Below are 20,610 nucleotides of genomic sequence, written 5' to 3'. Positions count from 1 at the left end.
TCCTGAGCATTGTTCTGTATGTGAATTTTATTTCATGAAACCCTGACACCGGATGGTATGAGAAAGAATGACGCACACATCCATGGCCGCCCATCACTGAGATGTGTGACACTGGCAAAGTTATTTGGCCTCTGTCATGTAAGACCTGCCCCAGAAGGGAAAAAATTCATCTGTCAACATTCAAAACACATCACGATAAAACAAAGCCAATGTTATTCAAGAGAGGATTGTACAGTACAGTACAAAGTAGTTAAATAAATGTTACTTAGGCTTTTACAGTGGAAGACATGCCTCAATTTGCTTTATTAAATAGCAGTTATACAGAATGTATCAAATCCTTCCATCTTGATCAAATACAGTGGGCTTATAAAGTGGGTCACAGTTGTGAAAGGCTGAACTAAAATGCAGAGCTTTGCACAAAAGACTCAGGAATCTCTCATGATACGACATCAGAATGGCATAACAAAAAATGAGGCTCACACTCAAATATGCAACATTATACATTTTTTGTAAACAAACTTAGTTTCAATAGATAATATTCTGTTTACAAGTGCCCACCATATGGGGAAAAAATATTGATATCTAAAAAATATACCTCATCTGTGGCTGGTAACAACAACCACCACCACCAGCACTTTACGGTTCACTGTGGTTTCAACTGGGCTTCACACGGTGTCAAAACCAATGAGACGCCACAGCTGTTCAATGCGACCATTGTCTTTGCAAGTGTAGCAATTAATTCACTGTCCGAGTGTCAAAGCCGAGGTCCCATTGGTTGTGTTCACTGTCGTGTGCCGGGCGGCAAGGTGAGGTTGGCCATCAGCTCGTGGACAGACGCAAATATGGTGCACTCCCCTGGAAAGGAATGAAACACACTTAAGAGAAGTAGAAACATCTTGTTTCGAGACAATCACTACGGATCCTACAAAGAATTGTGCAATTATTTCTGACACTATATCTAAAGAAAAACACTCACACTTAGATAAACAAAGTTAAACTATTGAACTGTAATTTTGTTTTCTGAACGATGTAAAGAAAATTTTGGAGCTATTGAGTCTGATGGATGCAGGTCAAAGCCAGGGGTCACCAACCTTTTTGAAACTGAGAGCTACAGTACTTCTTGGGTACTGATAAATACGAATGTCTCCCAATTTTAGAGACAATTCTGAAATAAATAATTTGCTCAAATTACCTTTATGCTTTTCGTAATTACATTCATTTGCGAAGACACTGATCAATTTGATTTTGCAGAATAATTTGGTAACAAGTAAATGTGCCAAATAAATGCAACACTTTAGATCACTTCCACAGCACTGCTAGAAAATATGGTGAGCTATTTTCAGAGCAGGACGGCAAGTTACTCAGGTGGTCCTTTGGTGTTACCTGGTCTGTTCTACATGGTCTAAATTAACCATTAACTAGCTAAAAGTCAGCCAAGACAAATGTAGTCATCAGTTATTTATGTTTAATTAATTACATAAGCATAATGTTTGTGATCTGAAAACTGAGTCTGATTACAAGCAGGTCAAAATCAAGGGCTAAATTATCCTTTAAAGAAACAGCTGTTAAAGTTCAGCTCAAAAGTGCACTTACTACATTTCTTGCTTTTGGTGTCAAAGCCGTCTAAAAATAATTGTGGTGGGTTTTTAGGGAATACTTTGCTGTTAAAGTGGTGGTCAGAAGGAAATATATAAATAGTTTATCAATAAAAATGAGTTTTTGGTTTCATTGGTTGTATTAAAGCAAGCATATGGCAAAAGGGAAAGCCTAATTTACACCATGAGGTCACATCCGATTCCAAAAATAGAGCCGTGCATTAACCAGGGGAATTGTTTATGACAAATACAAGACTAGACCCAAAGAAACGAGAACACTAGATATTTCTGAAACTTTACCATATTGCTCCATTTCCTCATTAATACCTCAAAACGGACCACCGGAGGTACACTTTAAACATTTTTGGAAGTCTGTACAAAAACATCCCAGGATTGTTTGGCGGTCTCACCCTGTCTGGCAGGGTGCATCTCGTTGAACCTCTTCAGCATGTTGGAAACCATGAGAGCCGCCGCCCCGGAGGAGCTGTGCTGCCGGGGGATGTCAGCCTGCTGGGTGATACCCGACGCCATATCGTACACAATGGGGACAATGATGCTTACAGGCTCCTGTGGCACAGGCATGCGCTGTGTCAGCTGCAACTGTGGAGGGTGCCAAAACACACGGTAAGAAGGTTTTCAATGATGCAGACAGAATTTTTGTGAAGGCGTGAACTCACGAAGAAGAGCATCTTGGACTTGAGCACCACGGCGATTGTACCAGGGGGCGCAATGGGGGGAGCACTCGGAGGGATGGTTAGGCAGAACTGGACGTTCCACTTGAGCTGGCCAGCTTGGTCTGGGAACTGCAAAAGCGGAAGATCAAATGTTCACAAAATGGTAGAGCGCTGATTATCATAGTGTAGTATGTATAGCAATAGTGGTATACAGGCTTCCCCACATGGTGCACGATAGAATCGTTCAAATTGCGCATGTTACAGAGACCTTTTAAATCCAGTACAGTCCATTGGTTAAGTAGGGTTCCATTGTATTTTAGGGCCCGACCAATCTGGATTTTTTTGAGGCAGGTGCCGATTTTTGGCAGGAAAAAAAAATACATATTACCGCTTAATTGGCTGACAAATTAAAATATAATAATAATAAAAAATTGTAAAAAAAAAAATTATATATATCATGAATAAAATGAAAAGTTACGATTGTAACTATGGTTCTGTGAATCCTGAACGACTGCCAGAAGCGGCGCTAAAGCACTGAATTCTCCCTTTGTACATGCGCTGTTCGAGTATGCATAATAAAATAGTCTCCAGTGACACCTGGATGACGCTGGACCGGTATAAATTCCGGTGCCACCAGAGCATCAGCTGAGCGCAAGCTCAGAAAAAAAATCGCATGAGCAAACCCGGTAAACAGGTGAGCTGTGCTTGGTCGTTACCTGAGCTCTGAGCAACTGTGATGCCATTTTCAGTCGACAGCGAGTGGCAAAATGGGTTTTTAAAGGTATCATTGTACATGCAAAAATAATGATGTTATCAAATTACAGATTTACTTTTTACTACTAAAATTGGAGAAATATATGAAGAATCTCTTTAAGATGTACTTTGTAGTGAATAATAGGTCCATAGAATGACCAACAAATAATCTATATAGAGTAGAATTAAAGATACAAGGTTACGGTATAGGATTAATAAGAATAAATAAAAAGACCAATGTTACTGTTGGGAGATGATTGGCCTATTCAATTGTCAGGGCGATTAATCAGTCGGGCCTGGGTGCAAGTATTTAACTTGTAAGTACAATTCATTTGCATTTAATCTTTTGGAACAATTTGTTTTCAAACATATAGACAGATTTTAAGTTATGAAGAATACTAATATTTTTGAGGTGGTACATGGTCTAAAAAAAATTGAGAAACATTGTAGTGGAGCATTTGAACATTTGAAGTTTACTCTCTAACTATGCATGAATTTGATGACGTCGACATTTCAGTTTTTTTGTTTTGCGAAACCTGTTCCAAAATAAGGAGGAATTGCAATAAAGGGCTGTTAAGCAAGGGAGGTGAGAGAAGAGAATAAGAATATACAGAGGAAGTTACATGAAAGGAGTGGGCTAACATTCAAGACAGCAAGACCGGCATCACCACTTGTGATGAAAATTTACTCAGCTTAATTTTTTATTGTCACAGTGGTTAATGTCTTTTTACATTTGAATGTCAAAAATATTAAAGTATGTTTTATTTCTACACTTTAATGAGATTTTTTTTTTCAAATTCAAAATCAGTTGTTGACCACTTTATAGGTGTATTTGTGAGGCAATGCTGTTAAGTTCATAATAAAATTGCAGAAACAACCAACCAGTTCGAGCTTCATGATGCGGACACAGTCCCTGAGGATGTGCGTGGGCGCTCCCAAAAGCTTTGTGAAGGCATTCAAAGTGTTGTACTTGAAGGGGGGGCCGGCAACCTTGAGAAGAGGACATTAGAGGCATCATTAAAATGAACATGTGCTTTAAGGTTTGTAACTTGTTCAGACACACTTAAACGGGACAAAAGAACTTTTGTTTGTATGCAACACTGACTGCAATTTTTGCTAGCTCAACCAGGATTTTCGGTGATGATTTTTATGCATTATTCAAGGAATGGTGCCAATAATAATTATGTTGTCAATAATAATTTAAGAACAAAGGGGGGAAAAAAAACAACACATTTTAACATATAACACATCGGTGAAATCTAATTAGCTCTGGGGGTATTTTTCTTTTGCCTGTGTGGGGTTTAATACATTTTGTGAAACAATTTCCTGGCGGGAACTTTTCATCTTTTTAGCGATTAAAAAAGTAGCTGATTGTGCGCTGATTTGGCATGTGGTCCATTATCAGTTGTAAATCTGTCTCTCTTCACTTGCAAGAACATCAACAAAAGCACCATGGGACATTACATACCCGTGTCTCAAAGAACTTCTCAAGCACCTGAAGTTCCTCCTGGGACCAAGGACCTGCATTCTCCGGAGTAACCTTGAGTTGCAGAGTCTGGTAGTTCTTTGGGTTAAGAGCCACGCGACACTTGAGCACATCCGTTTTGAACATGATCACGCCAGGCTCGTTGGAATTCACGATGGATAGCTGCATAGGACGCGAGGAGTAAATGAGGGCACAGAACAACCAATTTGCAGTTTCGTCAGAGAGGCTCACATTGGCTTCCTGCTGAATGATCCGCTGTAGGTGCCTCCTCATGATGACTGAACCTAGGAAGCGCTCTAGTGGTGAGCAGAGGTAGCTGCCCGCCAGGCCCGGCACCAGGCACGGAGTCGGCGATGGCAGCAGAAGCACATGCAGGGCATTGTGAGTGAGGATGGTAGGAATGGAGGCGGCCCAGGGACGCTGAGGTAGCTTGCGAGGTGGAGGCATACTGGTGGGCATGATTTGGGAACCTACATGAAGGAATCCAAAAAGTCACGACGACTGTATTTGTCAAGATTTTCACCACAACGTTCGACAGACCACACGCTAACAATTTTATCCTGTCTCGTCGCCGAAAATTCATGTACGTCACATCATGTTTTCGTAATCAAAAAGCCACGTTTAGCGCATCATTGTCTCGTTATCGTCATGTAAAAAAAGGGCGTTAACAAAAAAGGGCGTGAACAAAATTTTTGTCATCAAACAACACTGGGGTAAAGAGAAGATAACCGCTGGATTCTAAAAAAAAGCTAAACTAAAGAAAGGTAATTACCAGTCCCAGCACGTGGAGAGTGAGGGTCAGGAATTGGCGAATGCAGTGATGGGTTCCCAGGGGACATGCCATGGATCCTTGCCCCAGGAGAAGGACCTGAGACCTGAGGAGAGCCTGGCCACTGCCCCCGGTGGCTTGGAGACACCATAGCGTAGGGAGAGCTTGGGTCAAGCGCACCTGGTGTGAGAGAGAGTGACAATTGTGATCCACACAAACATCAAATAAAACTAAATAAATACACAACTCTCCGTGCCTGCACTTCTGAAGCCATGTGTTTATTTTCCAGTACGCAAACTAAACAACTGCTCGGCAAGGGAAGTTGGTGTTCAGGCATCTTAGAGGCCCCCAGAACCGCGCCTGTCTTACCGTGGGGGCTGGCAAAGCTTGTCTGACCCATGGCTATGCCCAGAGAAGATGGAGACGGTGTGGGGCCAAAGGGAGAGGGGGCCCTCAATGCTCCGCTAGGGGAGCCAGAGGCATGGATGTTCCCTGCACATACATACACCACATCTCGTCAGACTGAGCAGGTGTCTCACTCAACACACAACACACCCACGCGCATGTACACACACTCGCACGGTCTCTTTTACCCTCAAGTGCGCAACATGCTAAAGCTGGGCAGCACGGTTGGCGGGCTGAGATGACGCAACATGGAAGGGGCAGGACTTGAGGTGCGTGCATATTTTTTCAAATAAATAAAAAGATATAAGCAAAATGGCTGCTCCTTCTCCATGAAAAGGGCATTGCTTTCTCGGCATGGTGGTGACGCTACATGGCAGGACAAAGAAGCTCGCATAAAGCAAAAAACACCCATCAGCATACTTTTTTTGCCATATATACCTGGCGACTGCGTGGGCATCATGGACGGCGAAGGAGTGACATTGGCGTGGTAGTTTGGCGGAGGCGACGTGAGCGGCGGATATACGCCGCCGCCAGCGGCTCTCATGGTTTGCGGCTGAGCCTGCAGCTGGCTCATGAGCGTGTCCATCATATCCACGCCCACCGGCGACGGCGGGTTGTCGTCTTCATTGACTGAACGCCTGCGGGCATCCTGGTTGCTGTCTACGAACATGCTCAAGAAGGTCTGGAAAGGAACACAGTGTCTGAGCTCTTAATAGGGGTCAAAGGAGATCTACATCTTTGCGTGAACTTGCAGCAGGCACAGATTAATTAATCTTCAGATCGTTTGCTGCCCTAAATAGTAGGGCTGAATGATTTGAGAAAATAATCGAACTGTAACTTCCTTAGTGTTGCCTTTTACATTCAATATGCAATTATTTTTTCTTTTGTTCCCCTATTTCTTCTTTTTTTAATCTCTCCTGTCTGGCAGCTACAAAATGCAGTATGGAGGATCTCTATCCTTTTATGCTTTAGACATCCTCTGCAACAATGGCGTTTTGTATATTGCATTGAGGGGATTTTTTTTCAAGGTTCTCTTGTCATGAATTTGAAATATTAAACAAATGCATTACAAGGCTCAAAATAACTTGTTCCTCTTTATGCAGGTTATTCTCAGGTACCTGGAGCAAGGGATTAAATATGCAACCGAAATATGACAGTATAAAGGGAGGTAGAATCATCGAATGAGGGGAGGCGCAAATATTGACTTTCAGTATCCAAGTATCTTACTGAAAATTCTATAGAATAATCATCTATTCTGAAAAAATTATTTTTTACTTAAAGGGGAGGTCAAGTCAAAAAATGTCTTTACAATAATATGTACTGTGCGCCACCACCTGTCTAAATACAGTATTCTGATAAATATTGTGTTTGTGGAAGATGAATTGAGCTACAAAATCCACCTTTTTTATCCATCTCGGCGGCTGGCATTTTGTCACCGAATGTAGTTTGTTCATTCAATGTTGCAAACAGTTGCAATGACCAAACCCAGAAAACAAGTGAGCCACGATTGGTCATAACTTGAGCCCGTGGGCACAAAATGATAATTTTGACTCGCAAACTGCGATGTGATTCAGTTTATATTTAGCCTTGCATTAATTTAGCCATGAGTAGCATTTTTTTTGTTGTCTTGTATTTTTTGCTCATGAGATTTTTAATGCTAGTTTACCTGGTTCATTGAACAATATACAATTGTCTTATTTTAATTCATATCGGCTTCCATTGTTGCCTTTTTAGCCATACAGAGCCCTTTCAGTTTTTTAAAATACATATATAGAGGTCCAGACAATTATTATTTTTAATATGATGTCAAATCTAGCAAATGCTTGTTATTATTACATATTATGACAATTTATGTGTTCTTAAGAGTTTCTATGAGGGTTAATTTGGAAATTTAATTTTGCCCAAGCAAAACTTTTATCATGTATGATCCAAAGGCAAATTTTATTAATACCATCTTTGGTACTTACTTCCATCTAAAAAAAAAAAAAAAATGCATGAACCAATCAAACCTTGAGTCCAGGAGCCGGGTAAAAGCCCTCCACAATCTTGGTGTTATCAAAGAGACTGTATGCTCCATCCCGGATGGCCACCACACCGCGGCTCCGGCAGTAGATGTCGATGCAGTACATGTTGCGGAAGGCCAAGCGGATGTGTGTGGGCGACTGGGGCAGGATAGAGAAGCATTGGTAGGCAGTGTTGGTGCGCTGGGTCAGTCCCAGCATGGGCACGGTCGGTAGTTTGTTGATGGCATTCAGAGGAGCCTGCGTGTCGTAAAGCACCTGCAAGAACAGAACAAGTACAAGATCTACATTTTCTAAAGGAATCATAAGACTAATTGTTGAGAAACAACACCAATCAAACCCAAATGTCTGGTACAGGCCCAGACAGCGACGCCCGCCCATTGTGAACCTTTGTGAACCTTATAAATAGACCACAGGATCACATACGCTACACGTTTGCTACGCAAATAACGTAATACATTTCTTCGATTAAAATGCTTTAAAGACTGAGAAGTCAAAATCGAAATCACAATTAAATTCCGATTAATTGTCCAGCCTTAGAAAAGGGTGAGGAAATGACATCTAGAGTCAGTACATGGTGCATGCATGCAGTTCCGTTTACCTGCAACAGCTGAATGACATTGGGGTTCTTGTTGAACATCTCCTGCAGCTGGTGAAGGATGATGTTGTGGCAGTTTGAGCAGCCTGAGTTGGGACCCACAGTGCCGAGGGCCAGGTGGAAGCGTTGGCTGTTGGAATTCCACTGGATGGTGACAGAGCTGCCTTTTGTAGTACCGTAGCACAGTACCAGCTTGCGGAAGTTGTACAGCCGCACTTCCGAAAACAGGCCGAGGTAGGACGGCAACTCTGGGACATCCAAACGAGGAGATAATTGTTAGATGGTACAGTCTATTTAATTGAACTATATAATGCTCATGTCCTGGTTTGTGATCACCACATATGTGCATTAGATCGTGTTGGTCCTTAGGCGGTCCTTTGTATTAGCCAATTCAAAACGGTGGTCCGTTTACAAAATGTTGCTGCTTACCTGGCAGTGACCGAGAGAAGTGAAGCACACACTGGTACAGCTGACTGATGGCGCTCCAGTCATTGAGAAACATATCAACCACTTTGCGCCCGCCCACAGGCTCCGACAGGGGGTTCTCATAAGTGAGGTACACGTGCCGCGTGGAGGCTGCCAAAGACAATGTTGGAGTTCAGTGTACAGTGTGCAAATGACACAATGCAGGAAAACAGTCTGTGGTGAGTACATTGCTCCTTGCTGTTGGTGCTGTTGAGGGGGCAGTTGGCCAGCACCAGCTCCGCCACCCATGTCCGGTTGTTCCTGCCCTGGAGGCGGAAGGTGCAGTCTAGGAGGGAACGCTCCAAAGCTCTTCTGGTCTCCTCCCCGACACCTTTGCAAGGAGGGATCCTACAAGAACATGACATTAATACTTACGTGTGATAACTCCACAGTATGTACTACTCCTATACATGGACAAAGGTAGTGAAACACACCTTTCATCAGACTGGGGTTTTGTCAGACCACATAGGCCTGCCAAACACCAAATGCAGCCAAATACAATGTAAGGAGACCATTGCGAAAAAAATTACAGTCGTAGACTCTTCACATCGCACAAAGCAATTAAATATTGCATATCGATTGGTGTGCTGCAGCTGTGATCCCGCATCCAGTTTTCAGGCTCCATGTACAATATAGTGTGCTGTATAAATTTTTAGTGAACCACAAAAACATGGTGCGATTGTCACACAAGAAGGAGACTGCCACAAAAGAAGGGAGTGTAGATATTTTGAGAAGCTACTGGCAATGACTGCTCACCACATTCAGACATATTTAGCCATCCTTTGGCACCAACATGTGGCACCTTAAAGGTGAAGTCAACCCCCAAATTTTCTTTTTCACCCATTTTTATTCATCTCGGGTGGCCATTTTACTACTACGGGCTAAGGTAACAACCAACGACGGCTCATCTCCTTTCTGAGTTTGGTCCTGTGACGTTCCCATGAGCCATGATTTGGTCATTAATTGAGCCCTCAGCAATTGTGATTTCAGTCGACCACTAGTGGGAAAAGGGCTGCCCCCTAAGGTGGATAAAACCAGGAGGATTTTGCTGCTTTTAATGCAATATTAATCAGAGTACTGAGCTAAGATTAGTGGAGATGCATAGATTTTTTTGGGTTGAAAATAAAACAGCAAAACAAAATGACCAATAGTTGAGTTTCTCAGTAAACAATGAAATGAGAAAGAAAAAAAATGGGGAACATGCAAATGCCGAACCGCAAATAGACAATGTATTACTGTACATGCATGTGTGCTTATTTTGTGTGGTTGTATTACTTAAGCAGCCGGATGGCGTGACTGCTGCCGTCTCCTTCCACTTGAACACCCTGGTTGGGAATCTCCATGTTGGACAGCTACACCACAACAGAAAACACAGGCGACGCCAACAAAAGTGAGTTTAATTGAGCAGGACGCAAAAATGGAACGGAGGGATAATTCAAGCGGTCAAGTCACGGTGACTCACCTCGGTTCTGAGGCCAACAAAAGGCATATTGGTATCACACATGGCTACTAGGTGCGCCAACTCCTTGTTGAAGGCACTCATCTCCCCTGACCGCTTGGGCTTCTTTGGCTCCGTTTCTGCCTGCTCTCCAGTCATCTACCGAGAAGCAATCATTATGACTATAATAAAGCAATACTATTAAACAAACCATTATGTAGTTTGTATCTTTCTCGGAATGCTTTAGTTTGGTTCAACCAGTTTACAATATAATTACATAATAGTTGCTGTTTAAAAATCAAACCAGACCCAAAAATGCATAATGAGGTAGAAATAACATAAAAAGTTGCACAAGAGTCTCATTTTTTGCGGGTAATTTATTTCTACAAAAAACTAGATCAAAAAAAGATATTTCATCTTGGGTGGAAAGTAATAACATTGATAGAAGAATAAACAACAGGCTGACTAGGTATAAGATATACTAACACAGTGAAGGTTATTGGGCCGTACAAAAAATAAAAATGAACAGAAAAGGCGTCAAGTGCTCATGTTCATGTTTTTGTCTGTGATCTGATAGAGAAGTAGTTGCGTTGCATGAAGCAGAATTACCAAAAATGTCCTCCCGCAAAGTTGTTTATAGTCATCGACATCAACAACCTGAGCGTGGAGATGTACCGTAACTTTTGTACCCTAACTGGTTACTGCCGCCGCACGTTCATCAAGCAGCTACTTGCAAACTCGTTCCTCTATGGCAATTTAGTTATATATTTTTGGGGTTTTGTTCATCGCAGTAAGAGTAGCCCCTGCTTCTTGTCAGTCCCTTACAAGTTTTTCCAATTACTCCAAACTTTCTCTCTGCTGCTTGATCAGTTGCAAATTTCACTACTTGCAGCTTTGTAGTCTGCAGAATATGATTCTCTTGAGGAGCATTTGTGTTCAGTCATTCTCAGTTGTCTTTGTAAAGCGTAGGCGATATTGGTGCATAAATCTAGAGTGCCCTCTCGTGGCTGTCTGTGAAATTATTTTTTTTCATGTATAAGCCGCTCTACAGCATAAGTCGTTTTGTAGTCCAGAAAACACGGTATAGGAAAAATGTTTTTTCAATTTTAGTGTTTGTTATTTCATTAGTTTTCATTTACAACAATAATAAGATTATATTTGCATAAAAACAATACAGGTGCCCATGCTGACCTTTCTTTTGGTGACAGGCCGGTGCGCTCGCATCGACGTGGTGTCTTGGACGAGGTGTTCAAGGTTGGGCTTGAAATGCTGCAGGAGCTGCGCACACATGGGCCCGTCGTCACCTTCCAGCTGAGTCACAAACAGGAACGAGTACTTGTACTGGAGCGCTGTCGGATTGCTCGGCATATCAATCATTTCCACCACCTAAGCATCAGGCCAGAAAGGATGAACCATGTACAGGAAAAAGCAAGACGTCATACGTTTATTACTATTGTGTCAAGGAGGAAATAGACTCACAATGTAGTACTGTGGAAGACGCGTGAGCTTAATGAAGAGCTTGTTCTTGCTCAAGTTTCCAACAGGGTGTGAAGCAGTGTTGGAAAGGTGAAGGACATCGGTACACACGGTGGGAAGGTGCTTCACTGACTGCCTGCAGCGCTGCTCACCCAGCCAGAATCTGTCCACAAGAGTAGAAAAAAAATGATAACATTCTTTATCACATCCCGAACAATCTTGACACATTCTTACTCAGACTGAAAGTTGTCATGACAGTTATCCTGTTCGTTTTGATAAGCAAGAATCAGGCATTCTCCGCCAATGTTCCAATGGTCTCTTTCAGCTGCAGATATTCACTACCTCCTCTGTGACAGGCAGACTTACCTGAGTTGTTTAAGCCATGACAGGATGCGCTTCATGTCGTCGTTAATAGTCTTCTCAATGTCATCCAGCATTGATTGATCTAATGGAAGAAAGCACTTAGAACCACAGACGAATGTGACAGCTTCAAACGCCTTCCACTCACCTAATCCATACAGCATGGGCTGCAACATGCCAGAATGCAAGTCGACAAAGATATGTAGGCACTCCGAGCGACCGCACGGCTCCAGGATGGGAATGACGAGAGTGGGCAGAGCGGTTTCAATGAATGCTGAAGTTGAGAGACAGAAAATTACTTGAAGTAACTCTTCTCCGCCATGCGGATGACAGCAAAGGCATTCATTTAATAAATATTGCTGCAATGACCGGAACAGGAAACGCATTTTACATGTTGGTGCATAAGAGGGTTGCGTGGTTGTGTATTCAAGAAATTGACGTTAAATACATACAGCTGTCGCTAGGATTGTTGCCTTTGAGAATGGCCTTCAGCTCCAACAACTTCTGGTGGGAACGTGCGTGAACGCTGTCGATCAAAAGCTTCTCCACAGACAAATGGTCGATCTAAAGATGGAAGGAAGCATGCGCCAATTAATTTCTGACTGACACGAACCGTCAACCTACTATTGCAACTTACTTTCATTGCTCTCTCCATCAATTTGGAGTCACACGCAGGTAGAGGGGGATCGTGGGAGATCTGCAGTGGCTTTGATCCATCTGATTCGTCAATCCTGATGGTGACTTTATGCACAGAGGCCGTACCTGTTTTCCTACCAAGAACCTGTTGGCTGAAGTGAACAAAAGAACATAAGGGTAAGCATTGGTGACCTCAGATGGGGTTTTTTTATGGTGCGGCATGTTAACATAAGGAGGGAATTCGTAATTAAGGTTATTCTTGTAAATGAAAACTGATTAAATAAATACTAAAATTGAAAAAAAAATGGAACAAAAAAAAAAGAGCGCATTAAAAATAAAAACGGTAACTGAAAATTTATGTTAATAACACTAAAACTATAATTTTCACAAAAATGTCCTTTTTTTTTTGTCAAGTAATACCACACGAGCTTTCGGGGTTCCTTTTAAATGCATTTATTTTGATATGCATATATGTCCAGAAGAAGGAAGGTCAAACAGATGTTTGTTGGGAATTGAAGTTTACTTGATCAAACAATACTTAGTCACCTTTTTTTTTTTTTTAAAAAAACTTGCACTCAACAAATACACTGTTTAAAAAAAATATATATATATATATATATATATATATATATATATTATAAAGAAAGAAAGAAAATTAAGGCAGCAAGGTGACCGACTAGTTAGCACAATGGCCTCACAGTGCAGAGGTCGTGGGCTCGATTCCGACTCGGGTGCCTGCGTGGTTTTTCTCCGGGTACTCCAGTTTACTCCCACATTCCACAAACATGAATGCTCGATTAATCGAACACTCTAAATTGTCCCACTTGTACTTTTTTTTATATATATACTTTTTTGTGGACATGAGACTGATGGAGTAGGTACGCTCTAATGTACACTAATAAAATATATTAACAATAGTAATACGCATACACATTTTTTTTTATTTTACCCCACACCCCTTCTTGGGCACTCCTGGTTGAAACGATCAATATAATTCATTCAAAAAATAAAAAAAATTATTAAAAATCAAGTTAAAAAAAAACAACAACCCCCACCCCAAAAAAAAAAAAAAAAAAAAAAAATCGGTCAATTACTCTTGTTTTTTTGCTGTTTGTGGCAGAGCAAGGTCCCTAACCAAATAAATGGAAGGCTGAGGTAATCAAATCTAAGACTACTTGCAGGTACATATTAGGTATGTGGTCACCCTGGTGTCCATGGCAAGTAAATGGCACTGTTAAACATGTTTCAAGTCTATTTAAAGGCTTACTTCCAGACGGAGAGGGTGAGGTATTTTGCTGGCATATATCTCTCTTCCTGCACCAGGTCCCCCCACCGCTCCCTGATAAGCATTAAGGTCTGTGAGTGGAGAACCTCCAGCTGCAGCGAGAGACAGAAGGAGTCTGGAGACAGTGCAGTTAAAGAAGACATGTGTGGGAAAGAACCAAGTCCTCGTGAAGCATCACACACATTCTCCCATCAGCATTCAACACATGCACTCAGGCACATATCCTTTGTCACAGCGCTGGTAAAAAGAGGTGTTTGTCCGCCACACAGACTGCTCTTTGATGTGGTGAGATGTACTGCTTGTGCCGATGCAGGAAAGACAGAGCAGAGATGCACTGATGAGCATTGATTAGCACAGGCATGGAGTACTCTAAAAGCAAATAAAAGCCCCTCTATTTTTTTCTAATGCATTTCACCCATTACAACTTGTTTGGTCAAATTCACGCCTGTGACCAATGAGCTAGTTGGTTTGGTTATGCAAACTACCTAAACTTGAGGAAAAGCATTTCCACTGCAATGTGACTAGATAGTTGCACACGTATGTAATAAGGGACATGCGCAGACAGACACGCAAGGGAAGGATACGCAAGCAGTTGTACATGTCTTGTAGTGGTTTCTCATCTGCACACAGTCGAGCTTGCACCAACTCGTGGATATAGTTCACCTGTAGGCTGTGCACCAAGGCCCGGCCATCTGTTGTCAAAAAAATGAAGATGAATAAAAACATACAAAAAAATAAAATATAGTAACCAGCATCAAGCCTTACCCCCGGTTTCCTTGTCCTCCACCAGAATCTCCAACTTCAGGAGCCTCCATGGAATATCCGGGTCATCGCCCATCACCGTCAAAGTGGCCTCAAACTCTCCCTCCACTCGAAACTTCACACGGCCATTAGCTGCATGAGCAAACATGCATGTAAATTAATAATCAGAGGAGATAAACACACTGACATAATGGATGCTTACCAACAGTAAGGTTGGCTAATTGCGGGGGCAAATCTGTGGTTACGAGGCGGTGTCGCAGTATCTGATTCAGCTGGTTCAGGGTGGTCACTTTCTCAACTTTAGTGATGGGGTCAGGCGGAATGATTTTATCCTATCCGAAAGAGAGCAGAAAAGATGGTTATTGTCCGGTGTTGATGAAAGTCACATTATTGAGTGCATGACTATAGCAGGATGACACCAGTTCAGACCTGGACCATGTATGGGCCAGGGGGCACATCTGGCACACTCACAGTCTCTGACTGGCCCTCACAAAGACCATAAAGTTAAAGTAAAATGTAAAATATGCAGTGCTTTTATTCCATTTTATTTTTCTGCCAATCTACCTGTATGGTTTGTTACTGAATGGCCCATGGATCGTTGGTTAGTAATTTAATGTCTACTTGAAACATAAAGCACAAAGTGAATATAGTACTAAATGAGCCATGGAGGCATGTGATTTGTGACATGAGTAAATGACATGACATCATCTTACGTTGTAGGCTCTGTAAGATGACATTAACTGTCCCTCCTTCTTGTGCCTCTGTCAATCTTATTGTCTCCTCAATGGAATTTCTGGTGTGAGAAGCTAGCGTGAAAACAGAGGAGTGTGGAACTACAAAGTAATAATATATTTAGTTCCGTAAACACTGCCCCACATGGTGTCATGTTTGTGCACAATAGGGCTGGGGGGAAAAAAGTTGAACAAGTCGACCAAGAAAATAGATCGACACACATTTTTCTTTGTCACGAGGCTTCATTGGCAACTTGTATGTCATCCACATAGACATTCAGTCCTTTCTATGCTGTCAGTATTGTTTTTGACAGGAATTTTCGATTTAGTCTTTGTCTTTTGGACGAAAATGCTTATTAGTTTGCAGCACATGTAGTCATTCCTATTCAAGATACTTTTAGACTAGTTTAAGTCGACGAAAACTCAAAAAGGTTTTAGTTAAGAATAGGCATACAAGGTTTGAACGTCTGACGAACCACACGCGAACAATTTCGTCCTGTCTCGTCACCGAAAATGTATGTATGTCACGTCATCTTGTCACTGTCTCATTATCAACATGAAAAAAAGGGGCATAACGAAATATTTTCGTCCTCGTTGATGAAAACAACACGTTATGCTATCTATACCAGTGATGACCTTTGTACAATCCATAAGAACTCTCCATTAGCGAAACGTTTATGCTGCAGCCGAGCAAAGATAATTAGAAATGACTTGAAGAGCCCCAACGACCCTTTAATGAGGTGCTGCAAAAATTCCCACAGATTCTTCAAGTATTCGATTGGAATAGTCGATAGGATAATCGATTCGATGGTGATCGCTGTAGTGTGCATCGATGTCACTTCACAGACAGATTCAGTTCAAAGTAGAAGTCGCTTCTCTTTTTGTTTGTTTTTATAAATGTTAACGAGTAAACAAAAATCTAATTTAACAAAGTTGGTTAAACGAAGAAAATATTTGTTTCCTCTCAATGTGTCTTAATTTAAGTTTGAACACTTCCAAAAGTTCTTGTTGTAAAAATATTTGTCCTTACTCCCTGCCAGCTGGTCTAAGGTCATATACACTTCTTGAACCAAGTTTATGGGGCGGAATGACTCAGTGGTAGAGTAGTCGGCTGCAAACTCAGAGGATGGGGATTTGATCCCGGGCCATTGTGACCATGTCAAAGCGTTCTTGAGCAAGATCCCGAACCCCCGGTTGCCCCAGATGCTACATCATCATTTTATCCAGTTTGTTTTTACTTGTTGGTGTTTATACCTCCGTTTGTGTTTTTACTTTGTATTTTACACTGTACAGTGTCCTTGAGTGTCCTGAAAGGCACTTCCAAATCCAATTTATTATTATTATTATTATTATTAAAAGCGCTAGACAAGTGACATCCGATTTACTTTAATGTCACATGATGAAATGCTCTGTACGCAAGTAAAGTAGCACACTGCCTTGAAGTTGCCTTTTTAAAACGTATGCGTTACGTTTTCTATCCATCCACTATCCAAACCGCTTGTCCACGCAAGTTGAACAAAAAAATGCTAAGTTTAAACTGAAATGTATATTTGTGTTGAAATTGCTCCATGGAAAATGTTTTTAATTTTTTTTTTTTTTTGCGACTATGCACAATGTGAATTTAAGAAATGGAAACTGTTGATTATATTAAAAAAGTAAAACAACTGGTTATTCATTATTAGGTAAAATATAAGTATATTTTTTTGTATTTATAAATTCAGTTTATATTTTATTTTATCAAAATATTTGATTATTCAATAGAATTTTCAGCAGAGTACTTGAATACTAAAATATTTGATAGCTTTTTATTATTTGATAAAGGTTGCTCCTCAAATGAAGTCAATGATTAGCCGCTTAATAAATGAAAACAGTTATTTTGAGCCTTGTTTAATGCAGAGTGGTCGACTTACTCGTATGCAAGTGGGTAAGCGTGGGTAGGAACCCGTTGTGAGGACGTCGATGGCAAAGGGGATGGCGAAGCTGGGCAGGCGTGCATGCACCAGGGCGTCACGAGCGAGTGATGCTAGCCTGTCCGCAGTGTCCACAAATAAGATGGTCTGCTGATCCAAGAAGCTGGAGATCATCTGTCATTAAAAAAAGTTCAATCAGTACAATTCCATAGATGGAATTTAAAAAAAAAAAAATGTAAAAAAATGTTTATGTAAACTTACAGCACATTTCTCCACCTTTCCTGCATTGCTTGCCCACTTTACCAGGGCCAAGAGGCGCACAAACAGCTGCCGGGTACGACTTGCAAACTGGACAATCTCGATTTTCCTTTAATTGAAGTGTTAATCAAACGCTGATATAAACAAATACATGTGTCATAAGTCAAATGAAACATTAAACATACCTCTCCATGTCCGTTTTCCTTGGAAGCCTAAAAAAAGATAATAAATGTATTACAACCAATGTAAACTGCTGCAGTTGTTGTGAAATGCGCTATATAAAAAGTTGTATTGTATTGTATTGTATTGTACAGTATTGTATTGTGTTAATTTGCTTTATTTTGTCATTGGGAGAAACTAGCTCATGGATAAATGATGCAATCATCTTCAGACACAACATAAGGTACACTTGTCTCATCTAAAGTGATCCAATACCAGAGCTTTATCTAAAATGCTGCAGATTCGCATTCATCCACTATTCGCGGCAGATTTGTGTATGGTACTCTTGCGCATTACGCCAAACTCAGGGATCGATCCGGCGCTGATGTCTGTGGTTTGGGAGTACAGGGGGCTAAATACAGAGAGCTAAATTCCAGGCCGCCAGCATAGCACCGTATCTGAAGAAGTAGGAAGTGAGGTTTATGTAAATGGACCAGCTGCGTTCTTCCAGGGCTGCCGTCCTGCCTGTTTTCCATCTCTCCGTGTTGCAACACACCTGATTCAAATGATCAGCTCATCAGCAAGCTCTGGAAAAACTTGACAATGATCCTGATTGGAAAACAGGAAGGGTCCTTGAGGACTCAGTTTGGACACCCGTGATGTACGACAAGTGCTTCCTAATGCTCTCTTCAGCGGTTCCCTTTTCTCTGACTATTTATCACTTTATTTACTTGTCTGGGAAAGGTTCAACGTGTTGACAATCTCCTTCCGCATTTATAAAACATGGCTCCCACTGACATCTATGATTAGGTGAATGTATTGTACTTGGGTGCAACACCAGCATTGTAACATGCATGGTTGGCTATTTTGAGGTCAATGTACCAACGTTTTACCATTTGTCTCAATTAAAGACACACTCCATTCCAATAAACAACAGACACATAGTAAATGGCCTTTTTCACAAAAATAAATTTTCTAACTTCTTTCACATCATTCACAAATGCAACCGCTCTTAGATTTGGGATTGCATTATCAAGGATGTGGAGATACAACTAATTCCTACATATCAACTGCTTATGCGGCGAAGGGTTCCTAGCCGCTTTCAGTTTACCGCAATCCCTGTGTATGCATGCTGCCAATAATTGAAAGAGACTAGCATTCTTAGGATGTATGTTCTTTGAGCCCAATATTACCAAGAGCGCTCGCGCCGAGTTTTCTAGACCATACTCAGCCTTCATGATAATAATAAAAAGCTCAAATCTATTTTATAGACATAACAAGTACCCACAAGGCCACCAAAGATGACAGCCAACGTTTAGGCTTTGCTTGTTATTGCATATATAATCTAATATTTTTATAAAATAAATGTTTTACAAGTATTTATTTATTTATCAGTTCAGTTTCAAACAACACGTCATTAACCCATTGCCTTTCTCGTTATTGTGGCATACACAGGAAGTCCACTAATCTGTCTTCCGGGTTTGGTCACGTGACCTTCCGCATTGAGCGGACTAGTTGGCTTCAGGACGAATTTGAAATCTTATTGGTTAAAGAAACAATCCCATTGTTGATGTGGTTTGGGGTAGTACTTATAATATAGAAAATTGAGGCTTTGGACATCAATAAAAAAAAAAGTGAAGGCTTTACGACACGATCAGATGTGAGCAGGTGTACCTAATGAAGTGACCGGTGAGTGTCTACCTCTTGGAGTAATAGCAGCGAGAGAATGCTGTTTTTTAACCTTATTACGCTAATTGCATTTATATAGTTTACCTGAAACAGGTTACCTTTTACAATTAGATCAACAGCGTGTGGAGCGTTAGCAAACCTGTTAAATTAGCCTAGCTTTTGAGGCCTTGATTTACTTACAGCTCCGCCAGCAGGGTGATTTCATGGTAGGTTCTCTGCAGAAGGAAGTCGATAAGCAGACTCAGTCGTATCCCATGTGTGGCCATGGCTCCTGGTGCTGGTGGCTGGGGGCCCGATACGACTGGACCCCCGAGCGGCACCAGTTGCCCGTCAGCGCCTATCTGCACCGGAGCCATTTTACAATGACGATAGCGATGAGCAAGCTAGCGAGGAATCTCGGCCGGTACTCAAACGCGGGACTGTCGGCTTGTGGTGGCCAAAATCCTGGAGGAACTTGGTAAACCGCTGGCTAACTACATTTTTCTCGCCGGACGAGTTGAGTTACTGCAACAGAAGGGTCTTGAAAAGTCACCAAAACGTGGAAACGCGGTAGGGGGATATATTCAATGCCGCTCGGCCGCCATCTTTGCTAATGGGGCTCATTATGAATAGGCTGGTGAAGGAGAAAACCGAAACAAGAGCCTCGGGGAGTAGGAGTCATTAAAGACAGTGTATTCCTGATCGTTTGCGCCCAATTAAATACTACAGATTGATTGCGTCGTTCCAGAATTGAATTTGAGGACAATTTAGGCACTAACGTTTTTTAAACTGATTTCTTATTTTATATTTTTTTCCTGTAATGTTAACCATGACAGAAAACTGGGAACACATATATGATTTGACTCGTCCAGCTCAAAAATCAACAGTGCACTTTCCATTTTTATAGTTTATTAGTCATAACGTATATTTTGCTCTGTTTGGCGCATCCTAGTTACATATCACCAGTTAATCACAGGTAACAAACTTAAACAGCCACTATTTTAACATTCACACAGAAAATTTATAATATTTAAGTAAAGTAAAACTCATGTTTTGGTGTATGTGTGTGTGTGTGGGGGGGGGGGGGGGGGGGGGTCATGTAAGCACAAGGAGAATATGCAAACTCCACACAGGAAGACCGGAGCCCAGATGCAAACCCAC

At 41.4% G+C, this 20,610-nt stretch overlaps 1 protein-coding gene across 2 annotated transcripts; it reads right to left on the bottom strand.

The window, feature by feature from the left end:
* Nucleotides 1-190: 190 nt before the first annotated feature.
* On the bottom strand, nt 191-20,097 carry med14 (mediator complex subunit 14). Of its 2 annotated transcripts, XM_088314370.1 has the most exons (29): nt 19,651-20,097; nt 17,808-17,834; nt 17,626-17,731; nt 17,365-17,538; nt 14,926-15,055; nt 14,727-14,855; nt 14,546-14,653; nt 13,944-14,076; nt 12,678-12,828; nt 12,493-12,604; nt 12,189-12,314; nt 12,047-12,125; nt 11,684-11,843; nt 11,396-11,590; nt 10,229-10,363; nt 10,042-10,118; nt 8,954-9,114; nt 8,731-8,877; nt 8,305-8,549; nt 7,692-7,961; nt 6,121-6,364; nt 5,647-5,769; nt 5,281-5,457; nt 4,740-4,978; nt 4,491-4,670; nt 3,905-4,012; nt 2,273-2,398; nt 2,006-2,195; nt 191-855 (listed from the first exon to the last, which is right to left on the bottom strand). In XM_088314370.1, exons 1-29 carry the CDS (start codon nt 19,824-19,826, stop codon nt 782-784), a joined length of 4,302 nt encoding a protein of 1,433 aa, XP_088170496.1. In that variant the 5' UTR covers nt 19,827-20,097; the 3' UTR covers nt 191-781. The 2 variants fall into 2 exon arrangements, with proteins under 2 accessions (XP_088170496.1, XP_088170497.1); XM_088314371.1 differs by lacking the exon at nt 5,647-5,769.
* Nucleotides 20,098-20,610: the final 513 nt, after the last annotated feature.

The sequence above is a fragment of the Idiotropiscis lumnitzeri genome, chromosome 14 (genome assembly GCF_059441095.1).
Source record: "Idiotropiscis lumnitzeri isolate Australia: NSW breed Sydney's pygmy pipehorse chromosome 14, RoL_Ilum_1.0, whole genome shotgun sequence".
Taxonomy (NCBI): Eukaryota; Metazoa; Chordata; class Actinopteri; order Syngnathiformes; family Syngnathidae; genus Idiotropiscis; species Idiotropiscis lumnitzeri.
The sequence above is the reverse complement of the archived record's forward strand: the minus strand, read 5'-3'. Positions and strand labels throughout refer to the sequence as shown.

What these genes read in the sequence shown, in the direction of transcription:
- med14 (XM_088314370.1), bottom strand. Translation starts at nt 19,826, where the DNA reads ATGGCTCCGGTGCAGATAGGCGCTGACGGGCAACTGGTGCCGCTCGGG. An exon ending in ATTAGCCAACCTTACTGTTG is followed by an intron (nt 14,856 to 14,925) that starts GTAAGCATCCAT and finishes TTGCTCATGCAG; the next exon opens with CTAATGGCCGTGTGAAGTTT. An exon ending in TTGTTGGCCTCAGAACCGAG is followed by an intron (nt 10,119 to 10,228) that starts GTGAGTCACCGT and finishes GTTGTGGTGTAG; the next exon opens with CTGTCCAACATGGAGATTCC.